General features: G+C 26.9%; 1 protein-coding gene across 2 annotated transcripts in view; it reads left to right on the forward strand.

Annotated features, from left to right (window-relative positions):
• Window positions 1-15,950, forward strand: part of LOC135929121 (TFIIA-alpha and beta-like factor) — a 47,390-nt gene that overhangs the window by 16,966 nt on the left and 14,474 nt on the right. For both annotated transcript variants that reach the window (XM_065465635.1, XM_065465634.1), the window contains exons 5-6: window positions 2,087-2,186; window positions 2,442-2,727. In XM_065465635.1, coding sequence (XP_065321707.1) covers window positions 2,087-2,186; window positions 2,442-2,727 — 386 coding nt within the window. The remainder of the gene's footprint in view (window positions 1-2,086; window positions 2,187-2,441; window positions 2,728-15,950) is intronic.

The following is a 15,950-nucleotide window of genomic DNA, read 5'->3' on the forward strand; positions in this document are numbered from 1 at the left end:
TACTATAAGAGCAAGTTTATATAATTTTGGATATTAAAATTTTTTTGTTCCCAATATATAAAAACTGATGATTTTTTAGATTAATTAAATACACTAAATCAAAAATTGGTTATTTAAATATTTTGCATACTAAAATTTAGGAGGAATGCTCTAACACTAGTCGATATATTCATATCTTTCCTTCTGCGTATTTTATCTTTTCATTAAGCTCTTCATGATAGTTACCACAGATTAATCATTCCCATGTGGATACAACGATGATATCTTGTATTCTCTTCATGAAAACCCCTTTAAATTGCTTGCCCTGAAAGGCCTTAATATACATAATGTCTCTATTATATCATATATAGCTAATATCTTTTATCTTTCAAGACTACCTTCGTATATAAACTAGTTATAAAAATCAAGCCATTTACTATTTGCATACCATGTTTGAATTTCCCATTCTAGGTGTGTCTTACACCCCAGATACGGTGCCAATTTCCACTTATCTTTTTATTATCATTATTCATTTGCGCCGATCAAAAAATTGGAGGTTGCGGCATTTTGCTTTAAAACTATCAGCGATGGCAGCGCGTTAATTAAGACGCCACTATTTATATTATTTTTTTGTGAAATTACTTTTACCAAATAAAATAAAATTCTTATTATGATGTAAAATTATTATTTTGTTTATTTGAGGGCAAAGTGAACATCTTCTTGACGCTAGAGCTTGTAGCCGGGACATAAAATATTTTATTGGCTATGACTGGAAGTCTAATAAGTTCTCATTTTTCTTCCAAAAGTCTAGAATATTATCTACCAGTGGAGATAGAGTAGAATAAATCTTCTAACTCAGGATATTATTTCATCTGAGTATTGGTTGAATGCTTACCCACTAAATTGTATAATTGCTTCAGAATAATTATTTCACTCGCATTCTACTATTTATTCCATATCTTTATGAAGTAATGAACTAGTAGCATTATGATATAAAAATTGAGGAGGTTCTCACTTCTCTACTTTCAAAAAAAAACATAATCCATCGGTGAAGATAGATAAGAAAATAAAACATTCATATTATAACTCTTTCAGGATATCATTTTTCAGGTGAGTATTAGCTGGATGCATCCACTAACTTTTATATATAATTTTCTTCAGAATATACATTTCACTTGCATTATATATTTATTTCATAGGGATGGATGACATAAAATTGAACAGGAGTGAATAACTTTTGAAACTAGCGTCTATCAGCATGGCTAACACCTTAACCATATCGTTATTGAAAATCTATGATCCAATTTATTGCGCATATTTTGTTTGAGAAAAGATATAACGATATCATTATTAAGGAAATCAAGTGGTCTGTTATTTAACTGCGAAATAGTAGCAATATTTATGGATTCTTTTAGATATGATAAAAAAAATATACTATATAATTAAATGCATAGGAATTTGAGGATATCTTCCTCGAAATTCCAATCATTAAATAATGTTTCTTCATTCTATTTAATTAACATGATAATGGTTGGACCTTAATTAGCCCATTCACACTTTCTAGCATTATTAAAATACTATGCCAATGTATAGACACATTTAGAAAGCAATCTCCAGTTTTTACGCCAATGGACTACTTAGTTTGGGGATTGGCTTTTGGGAGAACGATGAAATGAAAAAGGCACCTTGACAAAGTTAAGAAAAGAGAAGTGCGACGTATAAGGTGAAGATATGCATTACGAGCTGGGCGAAAAATTTTATATAATAACTTAAACCCTTTGTTTTAATTGATATATATATATATATATATATACTAGTTGTGGTTATAAGTTAACGCTTAAATAATTATTTCTGAGTTACCTTGTGAAATTATATGTATATATATATTAATTGAAAGCTAAAGAATTAATAAGAAAGAAAAAATTAATTTAATATAATTTATTTAGTATCAGCTCTATATTTGTCTAGCTCTATAAAATAAAAGTTAAAATTAAACATTTTATTGATTCAATAAAAGTATCATTTTATTTGGTGCATAAATAGATAAATAAATATAAATAATTTTTTTTTTATAATATACGAATGTTAACATAACCTTAAAATACAGAGTTCATCTGCAGCGGCAGCAGCTTTCGCCATTCCTTCTCAATTATATCAACATTTTCACAACGTTATCGGAAATTCGTCAGCCTTATTTAAAAATCAAAGTATATGTTTATTATATGAGGCTTCTATTTTTATGGGAAAACATTTTTCAAAATCTCGCGATGTTGCATAAATAATAAATATTAAAGCACATGAATAGAATACAATACTAATTATCAACGCACGTTTTTGTTTGTAGGAGATTGTTTAAGCGATGCCCGTAATAAATAGATGATTTTTTTTTCAACAAAATTATTTATTTAAAAACACTACCCTAATATATTATAATAAATAATAACATACATAAATAACGATAGGTAGTACTACGAACACAAAAAAAACTATAGCGCCATCTACGGTCTCTATCAGCGATGGCAACAGTAAAACGACCCACATCGTTCAAATAGATGGCAAATACGATGACAACGAAGAGGACGAGTTTGATGAACTAGAGCCAAGTGGGGAAGTGGGTCTTTATAAGAAATTTAAAAAAGCCGGTCGCCCTCTCAAACGTCAAACTCTTGAAAAACAACAACCCAAACATAAAAAAATTGTACGCGACATGAAGAGCAAAAAAATCCAATTTGGACTCAAAGTTGAACAGTAAGTCACAACATCATCTTATAAATATCTTTATAACTTCCGCCAATAACTTGATTACTATACATAATAATAGTGTGAGGTGCAGACGTGATCGTATACATTGTTTTATTTAAATGAAGAAATCTTGGGATTAAGTTTATTTTCGATTTTCTATTAAAAAATTTCAATGATCTATAAATGTTATTATATGTATGATGAAGGAGATATAGAATATAAGTCAACATGATCAAAATCGTCTCGTGGATAGTTTCCATAGTTTTTTGGCCTGGTTTGTAATTATTTTTACTCGATCCTATCCTGAAAATATATTTTATACAAGTTGTCCATCCCAGCATGTAACAATTTTTTGTAAGAAAAACTATAAAAATTTTCTTAATTATCAGTTTTACAAACATTTTCAAAACTTGAGTCGATAAAAATGTTTAGCACAAATTTTTCTGGTCTGACCAAAAAATCTTTTTGCACTTATTTTTATATATTCACTATTCTATTACAATTAACACTGAATTATTTTTGGTAACTTTAATTTATTATTAACAATCAAACATATCTATTTACTGATTTTTCATAAAATTTTAATACAATGCGGTCATTATATTTTGATATATTTTTATAATTTCAAGCTAATATTTTGATTTAATATTTGAAATTAAATTAATATTTGAATATCTAAATTCTAAATATATAAATAATACAGTAAATTAACAAGAAACTAAACAAATTATTTATGATATCCAATAACAAATACACAATATAGATCAAACAATGATTTATAATTGTTATTAATTTTATAAAATGTAAAAAGTAAAAGTTATCTTTTTTTTAACAAATAATCAATTAACATTTAATTTTCATCTAAACAGTAAAAAATAAAATAATAATATAAACAATTAATTTTATGCAACCAATTTATATTTGAAAAAATAAATTAATCTGCAATATAGCACAACACCTTTTTGCCCTTTAATTTTGATACTTCTGTGGGTTTTCTTATTCAAGCGCTCTTCCAGCGGTTCTATTTCAACCATCGGCATCACGTCAGACAAAACAGCGGTCGTGAGTGTTGCGGCTGTCTGTACCATGATGGGTTCATTATGATCCACTTCCTTGAGTTGTGTTTTCTAAAATACTCAATTTTTTTTAAATAAAGCTTTTAAGTTAGTTTTGATCTATTTATATTGACAACTTTTTTTACTTATGCTTAATTTCCTAAATGATTTGTGAGCAAAATCTCATCTCTATAGGGTTAGCAATACCTATATATTATTATTTCATATAAGATAAGAGATAGAGGCATTTATTATTATTATTATCATTTAATATAGCATATTAAAATAAATCTATTCACTTATATTTCTAGATATGAATAAAATTAATAATCTATATCATGATCCTCACTACTAGGAGAAGGAAGATGGTAAATAGTTTAAAACTAAACCCAGATTTTCATTAATATATCTTCTTATAATATCAATAGGAGATGATGGTTATTGATGCATTATTACATTTTGATTTTGATACAAATATTGAAGATAAAGAAAAGGCTCAATCATCTACCAGCTCAGTCTCTTATTGTCAAGATGCAACCAGTATGAGATTTATAAATATAAAAAATTCTTTTTTCTTTAATCTTTCAAAATAAAAGTTGAATGACCTTGTTATCAATATTGATATAACCAAAAAGGAATCATATAAATAGACATTAAATTATAGCTGGTGATGTTTCTCTAACTGGTTTTTATTACTGAATTTCTATAATTTTACTGGTAAACTTTATTTAATAATGCAAATCAGGGTTGGTCACTACATTATAGCAAATACTTGTGTCTTAAATACAAGATAGAGAATTTTGTATGTGTTCATTTTCAGTGCCCTTACTTCCTCTAGATTTGCCCATCCTGATGACCATTATCTAGGTGAAATGCTCATTTAGAAACATCTCGCATCATTTATGAGAATTTTGATATTTTTCTAATAGGACTCATAACTCAGAGGTTTCCACTCATGATTCAGTCGAAGCATCGGGTCTTTTATCTTAATGCGTTAATATAAATTACGTTATATAGCCATTATAATTTATGAGTTATTATTAATGATCCACTAAATAAGTATCTAGGATGTTAAAAATTGTATTGATTCTATGATCAATTTATTAATTCTTTTGATTTGATTTGAATTAAGGCTGAAAAACATTAAGCAAAATTTACCTCATCTCCCAAAATTCAACAAGGGTACATAAAACGCCTACAAATTTTCAATACTTTCTTATCGTCAGCGGTTCTGTTTCAATCATTAATGTCATGTCAAACAAAAGTTATGTGGTCGTTAGTGTTGAGGCAGTCGGTATCATAATGGGCTCCACTTCCTTTTGAGTTAGGCTTTCTAAAATAATCAGGGTTTTAATTAATTCCTGCTTTACCAAACAAATAATTAGGCATTCATATAATTTTTGCTATTTTTATTAAAAATTTGTAAATGTAATATGAATACAAAATAATACTATAATATGAATATACAAAATAATACTCTAATATAACACGACGATTTATTTTATATGAATTAAAATATAAATTCTGTATAATTCTTTTTTCATAAGCAATGAATACTAAATTTTGTTTACGCTGATCTTTCAACAATTCTCTAGTGCTTGATAGAACTCTCTTTACTGTAGAGAATGAGGCCTCACAATAAGCCGTTGATACCCCAATGATGATGGCTGCTGATTAGCATTTAAAAATTCTTTAAATGCAAAATGATATTTGTTTAATACATAATATTTAGGACATTTTCAAAATTATGTGTCTTTAACTTCTTCAGCTAATAATCCTTTTGCTATTTTCTTTTCATGATGTCACGTTTCCATATTTAAGTTTGATAATGATTCTAATGGGACCATTTTATCTGATATAAAATAATCAGGGTCGGGGGGGGGGGGCAATGTATTAAAACACAATAGAAAATTATAATCATCTTATGTAAATCTATCTAAAAAACGTTCAACAAAGTAATCAATAATATCATAATAATTCTTTTTTAAAGAACTCCAATTCGAGGCTTTTTCACAATCAAATTAAAATTAGGTCTCGATTAATAAAGTAGGCTTTTTACGTACCGTTATGATTTTTGGGGGATGAGATTAAATTTCGTTTAAAGTTTTTCAGCCTTAATTCTAATCAATCCAAAAGCATTATCGCTTTTATTTTTTAATAAATTGATCATGGAATCAATACAATTTTTAGCATCCACTAGATTATACTTATTTAGTGGAACTATTATTATTAATATCTCATAAATGGCTTCTACTGAATCATGAGTGGAAACCTCTGAGTTAAGAGTTTTATTTGAAAAGTAAAATAATAGTTCACCTAGCCTCAAAATCCTCATAAATGATGCAAGATGTTTCTAAATAACCAGTCCACCTCTGGTCTAAAAGTCTCTTAAGAGTATGGCCTGTATATTTACATTAGTAATGCTTTTAGCAGAAAATATTGTAAATTAATAATTTCTATTAAATTTTCTTGGATTTCTCCAGAAAAATATAGCGAATAATTATGCCTAGGTTTTCACAACCTGATGCATCTTTTGTCTCACCAGCCTTAAGATAAAAATAAGGCATCTCACTTTTGTTATATTGGCACCATATCTGCCATATAAATTTTATTTCGTTTTGAATCTGGGGTGATTATTTTGGGTATTAATTTCATAAGGATGGTATATGAAAACATTGCTATAAATAGTCCAGAATAATAAATTATGTTTGCATCTTTTGCAGCATCCGTAATTTTTGCACGAAAAGGTAGCTTCTGTATGCGAAATAACATCAAATCAAATATTGATATAAGATATTAACAATTACGGTTAATTTGACTTAACAAAATTCTTGTTATCTCAGTATCTTTATTTATATTAAGATTATCATGCCAAATTATTGTTGAAAGTAAATGAGCTTTTGAGCTTTCATATTTTAGCAGTCCCTTCTTTGCAGTTAATTCATTTTTTTAATAGCTCAATCCCTTTTGTCCAAATTCATTGGGCTACACAAGTATTTCCTAGATGGAAAACAAAAAGCAGCGTCAGCCTCTACACTGTACTCCAACCAGTCGTGACTTCTATGCCATGAAGCCTTCCATGGATAATTTTTTTTCACGTAAATGGTTAATTTGTTTTGCTTTGGTTCATTCTAACCAAGGTCACCTGAGATTTGAATTGAACTTGGAATCATTAAAAGACTTTTTCGACAGTAAAAATATTATAATTTTTTAAACTGAAAGGAAGGAAAGGAGCATAAATAGATAATGGTCATCAGGATGAGCAAATCTAGAGGAAGTAAGGGCATATTGAAAATGAACTCATACAAATTCTCTATCTTGTATTTAAGACACGTATTTAGTAAAATTATAGAAATTCAGTAATAAAAACCAGTTAGAGAAACACAACCAGCTATCATTTATTGTCTATTTATATGATTACTTTTTTAGGTTATAACAAGGTCATCAACATTTTATTTTAAAAGATCAAAGAAAAAAATAATATATTTTATATTTATAAATCTTATACTAGTTGCATCTCTACAATGAGAGACTGAGCTGTTAGATGATTGAGTCTCTTCTTTATCTTCAATATTTAAATCAAAATATAATAATGCATCACCATCATATCCTATTGATATTGCCAGAAGATCTATAAATTGAAAAATCGGGTTACGTTTTAAACTATTTACCATCTTCCTCTTCCTGAGAGTAGTGAGGATGATCTAGTTTATTAGCTTTATTATAAACTTCATACTTTTCTAGAATTATGAGTGAATATATTTATTTTAATTACTATACTAAATGATAATAATAAATGATTGTCAACCCTGTAGAGATTATATTTTGCTACAAGTCAGAGTCACAAATCATTTAAGTTAAGATTAAGTAAAAAAAAGTTGTTTAATTTAAATGAATTGATCAAAATTAACTTGAAAACTTTAACAAAAGTATATACCTTCAACTTCTTCCTCCAAGTCTAGATAATGGTATGTACTATCCAGGCTTGTTAATCGATCCTTTTAAAAAAATCGAATCCCGATCACGATCTTTTCAAAAAAAAAGGATCGAAATCCAGGATCGACCTTTTTTTTAAAAAAAGGATCGCGATCACGAGCAGATCCTTTTCTTTTTTAAATTTCTGAAAGAAATTACTGATTGATTCAAAATTAAATAATATAAAAATAAATTTTTTATCGTATAAATTTATTGTAATTGAATAATATAATATATGTATAACAATATTTATTTATAATTAAAATTATAAATTTTTTCTAAGTTATCATTTAAACATCAAAGTCTTTCATTAAGCACATGATTTGCTTTACTAAACAAGCGCTCCACAGGAGCGCTTGATGGCAAAGGTTTGTTATATTCAATAAATATATTTGGGTGAATGATTGCTACCAATATGTTACTGTCATACAGTGAAGGAGATCTATATTAAGAAATGATAATTTATAATACATCAATAGAGGATGTATCTTCTATATCTATAATGGAGGATTATTAAAACCTAGAATTTAATATAATTAAATAAATAAAACTTGTAGGCTCTAAATTTCATTCTAGATAAAATTTAGGAAATTGTTGAAATATAAAATATGGTGGAATGGAAGTTGATAAAATATGATGTTGATAGATATTTTTTTAAAAATTAGTATTTTAATATAATTCCAATTTATTTTATTTATTACATTTTAAGTAAATAGTTAATTTTTAAAAGGATCAGGATCGAATATTAAAAAAAATGATCTCGATCACGATCCTTAATTTAAGTCAGGATCATAAATCCGGGAAAATAGACAAATTTGGGATCGAATCCAGGATCGGCGATCTTTTGATTCGATCCTTTTGGTACTATCAGTCACTGACTTACCATGTTCAAGAAGAGATTTGTCTTTTTGACGAAAGAATGTGGAAATAACGCTTTTTTTCATGAAACGAGTGAATGAATATTTTATAACTAATATTTTTATAGGTATGTTCTTTAGATATCTGCAAAAGTAGCCTCGAATTTCGGCACGGGCCTATTTTTTTTTATAAAAAACCGGGTTCGGGCTAAATATATTTAAATTTATCAATTTTATTTTGAATTTTTTATGTAAAATAAAAATATTTGATTATATTTATAGGAACTAGACGCCATATGACATATATCTTTTACTATGAGTAATTATAATTTTTAAAAAAAATTAATTTCTATATTTAAATAAATTCGACCTGAAATTTTTTTAAAACAAATTTTGGGTTCAGGCCGGCAAAACTTTTTTAAAAGATTTTGGGCCGGTGTAACGTATGAAAGTGATCTATGAGATTTCGAAATCTCCCATCAAAATCCCACAGGTTACGTGTGAGATTTTGATGTAAATGACCCCCAATGTTTTTGAACTATAAATCTAAGTAAAAATTTCCATGACATGAATTTAAAATGATTAATATTATGATATAGAGACAATAATGGTATAAAACCTAACATTATTATAATCTATGTTAAGGATATAATAAAACTTCTCTTTAATATATGTAAATTTAATTGCATATAATTAAATAGTCGATTAAATTATATACAAATAAAATTGCACTTTAAACATGTAGTTGATAATCTTGTTTGTAAGATTCTACATTACCTACCCTGAAAATGTCGGTTCGAATCCATGAATATCCAGCTGTTTTTTTTATTGTAAATTTGATTGTTTTGCTTTTTTTATTTATCTTAGCAAAACTCGGTATATTATCTAAAAACCTGTTGCTGCCTATCTATAGTATGTATTTTATACCAAAAAGTGTCTGGGATATGGTTCTGATTATTGATACGCTTCAATCAACAATCACTAGTTATCATTTGTTATAATTGGAATTATAGTCTAGTAATATTGAGGAAGGGAACAGATCCTTACTAACATTTTAATTTATACAATATGAAATTTATAAAATAATATTGTAAAACAAATTTAAGTTAATTAAGTAGATCCAAATGGGAAGACTCCGATCCCATACCTATCCAGAGGCGCCTTAACTCTTCCTCCTCAGATTTCCTATAAAAGATACATCTTTCGATCGACATTAATTTATTGACAAAGCTCTTACATGACAGAAAATTTAATAAAGCAAACCATTCTTTTCTACCTAACTTTTAAAAATCAGTACCCACCCTCTGTAAACACTGACAATAAGATAAATTCTTAACCTGGCTTAATCTTAAAATATAATTATATATAAGTAATGCTTATTTTGTTTGAATATAATATTTTAAAGATAATTCATCCTATATTATTTTGTACTTATATTTGTATTGGGTCACCAATATTAAAATAATCTTCTTGGCATCTTATAGAAAAATTCAATGAAAGAATAAGAAGAAAGATAAAGAACTTTTGATATAATTATTTATAATATATTGCACATCATAATGTATATATTGAATTTTATTTAAAAAGTACAACTTTCATTAAAAATATGTTTCAGGCAGAATAATATGAATGAAATATATTTATATTTTTTTATAAAAAAAAATTAAATCTTAATAAAAATATATTAAATAGGGATTAGATGGAAGATAAATTATAATATGAATGAAATATTTATATTTTTATAATATAAATTATTTAATCTTAATAAAGATATATTAAATAATGGTTGGAAGATAAATTATTGCAATCAGAAACATTTTTAAAATGGTTTCCTCCATTTTTAATATTATCATTCTGTGTCAGAAGCCCATATCTATCCTGTCATAACATTATTTATGACAAGTTTTTACATCCATTTTTTTGTTTTTGCTGTAATTAATTCTCAATTACTTTTCCCATCATGTTAGCACAAATTGTGGCATCCATTGTCAATAATATGAGAATTTTGTACCTGATCTCTTCACTAATCACCCTAAATTTATATAAAGCAAAATAAAATAAAATTTTATATTAATATGTTTTACTTTTACCTATAAAAACAATTCCCATCACCTCCAAGATGGTGGGCTCACCAAGTTGTTTCCCATAGTCTACATTCCAACAACATTTGGGAGACTTTAGACCATATATCTTGGCATATTTTTCACATGCCTTGTTGTAGGAAAAATAATATCTAGGGATATTCTAATTCATTTATTATCAAAATCATCCAATTCTGTATATGTAATTAATTTAAACAAATCAAATATATATAACATTACCCATGGGAGTCTTTGGATTGATAAAATCCAAGTCAAACTTGATATTTTCATCTTCAAGCCCAACATTTTGGGAACCACTATCTAAAGGCAATACAATAAATTCTTTTAAATTGCGTAGATTGTAATTTGTTTTTAATATGAAATTCTTTGTTGTTGCTAATTCATATACACCTTGATATACAATAAATAATTTATTTAATATAATATTATTACCCTTCTCAAATATTTTAGATCAAATAAAAGCTTAACCATGAGTTCAACATCCCCCCCCCCCCACCTTTCCATAGAGAGGAAAAAAAGATTTCAAATCAAAATGTATTATAGAGAAATGTTTTCAATTTGAAGCATCATTCAAATCTGACGTTTTAAATTAATTTAAGCTATTAAGCATATTGAAATCCATAATGTGATATTTTAAAAAAAATGAGATTTTGAAATATTTAAATGGCCCCCAATATATTTGAAGCGACAAAAATCAAAATCTCATGAAATCACTTTCACACGGTATTAGTAAGGCGATTTTGATGGTGTGAGATTTCGAAATCTCACGGTGATCACTTTCACACATTACACCGGGCTTGAAAAATTAGGCATGAGTAAATTATAATATACAATGTTTAATTCAAAATTATTTATATAACGTCTTACTCTTATTTCTTTGGCCTCTGCTTCCTCCTGTTAAAAATTTTAATTTACATGAATCCTTCATATTGTTATCTTTGCCACAACACTCATGCTTACGTCCTTTTTGAATTTACTTTGATCCATTAATTTTGATAAGTATGTATCCATCAGAGACCAGCAAGACAGACCCCGGACCAGTCCATATTTTAATTTATATCCGGGCCGACCTGAATTTTTTTTTGTAAATACCGAGGTCGGGCCCAAAATTTTTTTTTAAAAAAAATATCTGGGAGCCGATTTTAAAGCCAAATTTTTTAAATCTCCATTATTAGCTATAAAAATTTAAAATAAATAAAATATATTTAAAAAAAATCCAGGCCGGGCCATGAGTATCTCAGCAGGTCTCTGGCATCCATTATAGTAGAACTTGAAATGCATTCAAAATAAATGACTGCCATGAAAAATTTTATAATTTGGTAAAAGGGTCATTCCACGTCAAATGAGCAAAAAAAATGAGATTTTCGGCCGACCCCCTTCGATTTTTTTAAAATTTGGTAAGCAAAGAAAGGTCGATGTAACTAAGAAATAGCCAAAATTTTGCTAACATTTATATTTTTGAAGATATTAGGGTTCAAAGTGTCAAAAATGACGTATTTTTACCATTATCTGCCTTCATTCAATTAAGCATATCTTAAAAACTACATAATTGTAAATAACAAATTTAATATCAAAATTACATACAAAGATTCTACTTTTAGATAAAAAATTTTTTTTATTTTTTTTCCCAATTTCCGGTCATTTTATTTAATATATAAGGACTAAAAACGATTTTTTGGAAATAATACGACCTTCAATTTTTTTAAAAAATTTAGTAGACATTATTAAACTCTTCCTTTATATTTATAAAAAAAAATTGGTCTGGGACGCGGCCATCTTCATTCTCAAAATCGATAAAAATGTTTAGAAAAGTGTATAAATATTTCCCCGAAAGGGGGCGTCTTTGTATAAAATTATATATTAATAATTTTTTAATGGTTTTTCTTGGACTATTTGATATAATTTAAAGGATTATTCATCTTGTAAGTGAAAATAACAATAAATGGGGCTTTCATTCAATTATAGAAATTGTCTAACGATAACAGAAATTCAATTTATTACTTTATTTATAATTTATTATAAAAATTTTTGCCCATATAACATATATTTAATAAATATTAATAAAATATGTTTAATTAAGTTTCGAGTTCTTGAATATATGAATCAGAATCTTGTGCATTTCATATATGGCGCCCTAAATATTAAAAAAATTACTATAATTTAAATTTAAACTTACTTTTAAAAGATTCTAATTTTTCGGTAGCGCATTTACTTTCTTGTGACGACAATGTATAGTATAACTACGGCCAGTAGCATTTAACAGTGAAACTAATGTTAAGATATGACATTTGGGCAAGCAAAGAGTGTCGTCTATCTTGGAAATGTAAAGGAATTTGAAGGTCCGGATGGGTGTAGAAACTTTATATATATTTCTTCCTGCTTTTGATTTTTCACTAAAACAAAGCTAACCACCAATTAGAATCATAAAAATAAGTTAGGTATCATGATATTTCTTCAATAATTATACTTTCATCATTATATGATAACTATTCCAAAGTACTTTCTATTAAATTGGAATATATTTTACTTTTAAATTATGTAGATCTGTTGGAATCAAGGTGTATTTTGTGTGTTCCAGGTATAGATCTAGTTTTTGAAAATCTTTCCCTGAGTAATAGATCTTCGTAATCATAATTTATTTTGGTCATCTATTCAAAATATATGACATTAATATTTTCTTTAGCTAACTCGTACAATTCATATGATGTGTACTTTGAGTAAGGCCTTGTAAACTAGCTCTAGCGGCTAATCTTTTAACAGTGCCACCAATCCCATCACAAACACTTTTCCCTTGTGCTGTAGCAGAAAAATGCCATTTCGCCTGTACCCCGAAATCCATCTCATGATGGCAAATATTAATAAAAATTTTACGTTTTTGTACTGTGCAGCGGATCCACCGAAAAATAAAAAATTTTATTAATTAAAAAATTTAGCAATGTTTTTTTAAAATTATGTACTGCTATTGTATTGTGTTGCAAAGATTCGGATATCATTACATAATTTAGGCAACAAATATTGGCAAAATTATCTTTATAATATATAACAAAAGGGTGAACAGTGGATTGAGCCCTATTCCAATGATAATTTTGTACTTCATCCTAAAGTATAAAGCTATAGTTTTCTTAAAAATCACAAAATTAAATATTGGTCTTCGTCTAAGTTCAATTTTAGATTGTTTTGGTACAACGATTGTTGCGTTGAAATAAAAAAATGATAAAGATTCCATTTATTTTAAAAAGGCATTAATAAATTCACCTACTGGTTTGGTTATTGTTTCAAGGGTGGTTCTATCTACGGATAGCCATTGTTTGTATGTTATAAATTCGATGTCCTTAGAACGAAACAATATTTCTATTTGATCGCGTAAATGTGTTGACCCTGGACAATTATCACATTTGCCCATATAAATGGATGGTTGAGGCGAATTACAAATTATTAAGTGTAAAATATGTTTGTATGTTTTAAAGGGCAACATATCATTGGTTAAATTTGATCCAATGATCATTAATTTAAATTTTGGTGGTAGCTGCAATCACATACATGTGTACCACTACCTTCAACGAGTATACAATTTTTGGGCGAATGCTTGCGAATTTCGAAAAACCAATTTTAACATCAGGCCTCATTTCTTTAAAAAATATATAAATTTTTTTCCAATTATCTAAAATTAATCTCTTATGGTATTCTTTTTTCCGTCTTTGGTCAAAATCGAAACGCAATCTTTCTTGTCTGGTATGATTCTTCTTATTTCGTCCATACAATAAAATTCTTGTACAATTTTAACTGTATATTCGTCTATAGTTTTTCCAGGCTTGGGGTTAGGTGTTGATGGAAATCAAAATACCAAGAAATTTATTAAAAAATGAATTAATATAGTGAGTATGTGTTATTGAATGAATAAAACCCTTTCGCGCTTGAAATATTTCCCATAAACAAAAAATACTTGTACTTTGATATAATAAAATAATCATTTTGACATAATAAAATAATGATTTTGACAGGTTAATGATAAAATATGAAATAATAAATATTGTTTTATAAATTAATATCTCTAAGTACCAACCATTAGTTTCTTTAAATATAAAAATTAATTGATTAAAAATTTTAATGACAAATGATCTCGCTGGGCGCGAAAGGGTTAATCAATTTTAAAATTTTTATTTATTTTATTGATTGAAACACTTATTTATTGTTATTCTAATTTAGAAAGACTATGCCGATTTTAGAAAATCCGATCCAATATTTATATTGTTTTGGGTAATTTTATGATAATACTTTTATTTTGTATATAATTTCATAATAATAATAAATTAATATTTGTAATATTTTAAAAATTTCAAATTATTTTAAAAAATTGAGTAGAGAAAATTTTGATATTATTTTTGGCGTCTATGAAATGAACAAGATTCTGATTCATATATTCAAGAACTATAAACTTGGTTGAATATATTTTATTAATATTCATTAAGTATATGTTATATGGGCAAAAAATTTTATAATAAAGTAATAAATTGAATTTCTTTTATCGATAGACAATTTCTATAATTGAATGAAAGCCCCATTTATTGTTATTTTCACTTACAAGATGAATAATCCTTTAAATTATATCAAATAGTCCAAGAAAAACCATTAAAAACTGATTAATATATAATTTTATACAAAGACGCCTTCTTTCGGGAAAATATTTATACACTTTTCTAAACATTTTTATCGATTTTGAGAATGAAGATGGCCGCGTCCCAGACCAATTTTTTTTTATAAATATAAAGGAAGAGTTTAATAATGTCTACTAAATTTTTTAAAAAAATTGAAGGTCGTATTATTTCCAAAAAATCGTTTTTAGTCCTTATATATTAAATAAAATGACCGGAAATTGGGAAAAAAAATAAAAATTTTTTTTTATCTAAAAGTAGAATCTTTGTACGTAATTTTGATATTAAATTTGTTATTTACAATTATGTAGTTTTTAAGATATGCTTAATTGAATGAAGGCAGATAATGGTAAAAATACGTCATTTTTGACACTTTGAACCCTAATATCTTCAAAAATATAAATGTTAGGAGGCTAAAATTTTGGCTATTTCTTAGTTACATCGACCTTTCTTTGCTTACCAAATTTTAAAAAAATCGAAGGGGGTCAGCCGAATCGTGGTTGATTTGTCATGGAATGACCCAAAATGTAAATAGTAAAAGTCTTTTTAATAATAAAATATATATATATCTTTTTTAAGAAATAAATA

Source organism: Gordionus sp. m RMFG-2023, chromosome 4 (genome assembly GCF_954871325.1).
Source record: "Gordionus sp. m RMFG-2023 chromosome 4, tfGorSpeb1-WG-v2, whole genome shotgun sequence".
NCBI lineage: Eukaryota > Metazoa > Nematomorpha > Gordioida > Chordodea > Parachordodidae > Gordionus > Gordionus sp. m RMFG-2023.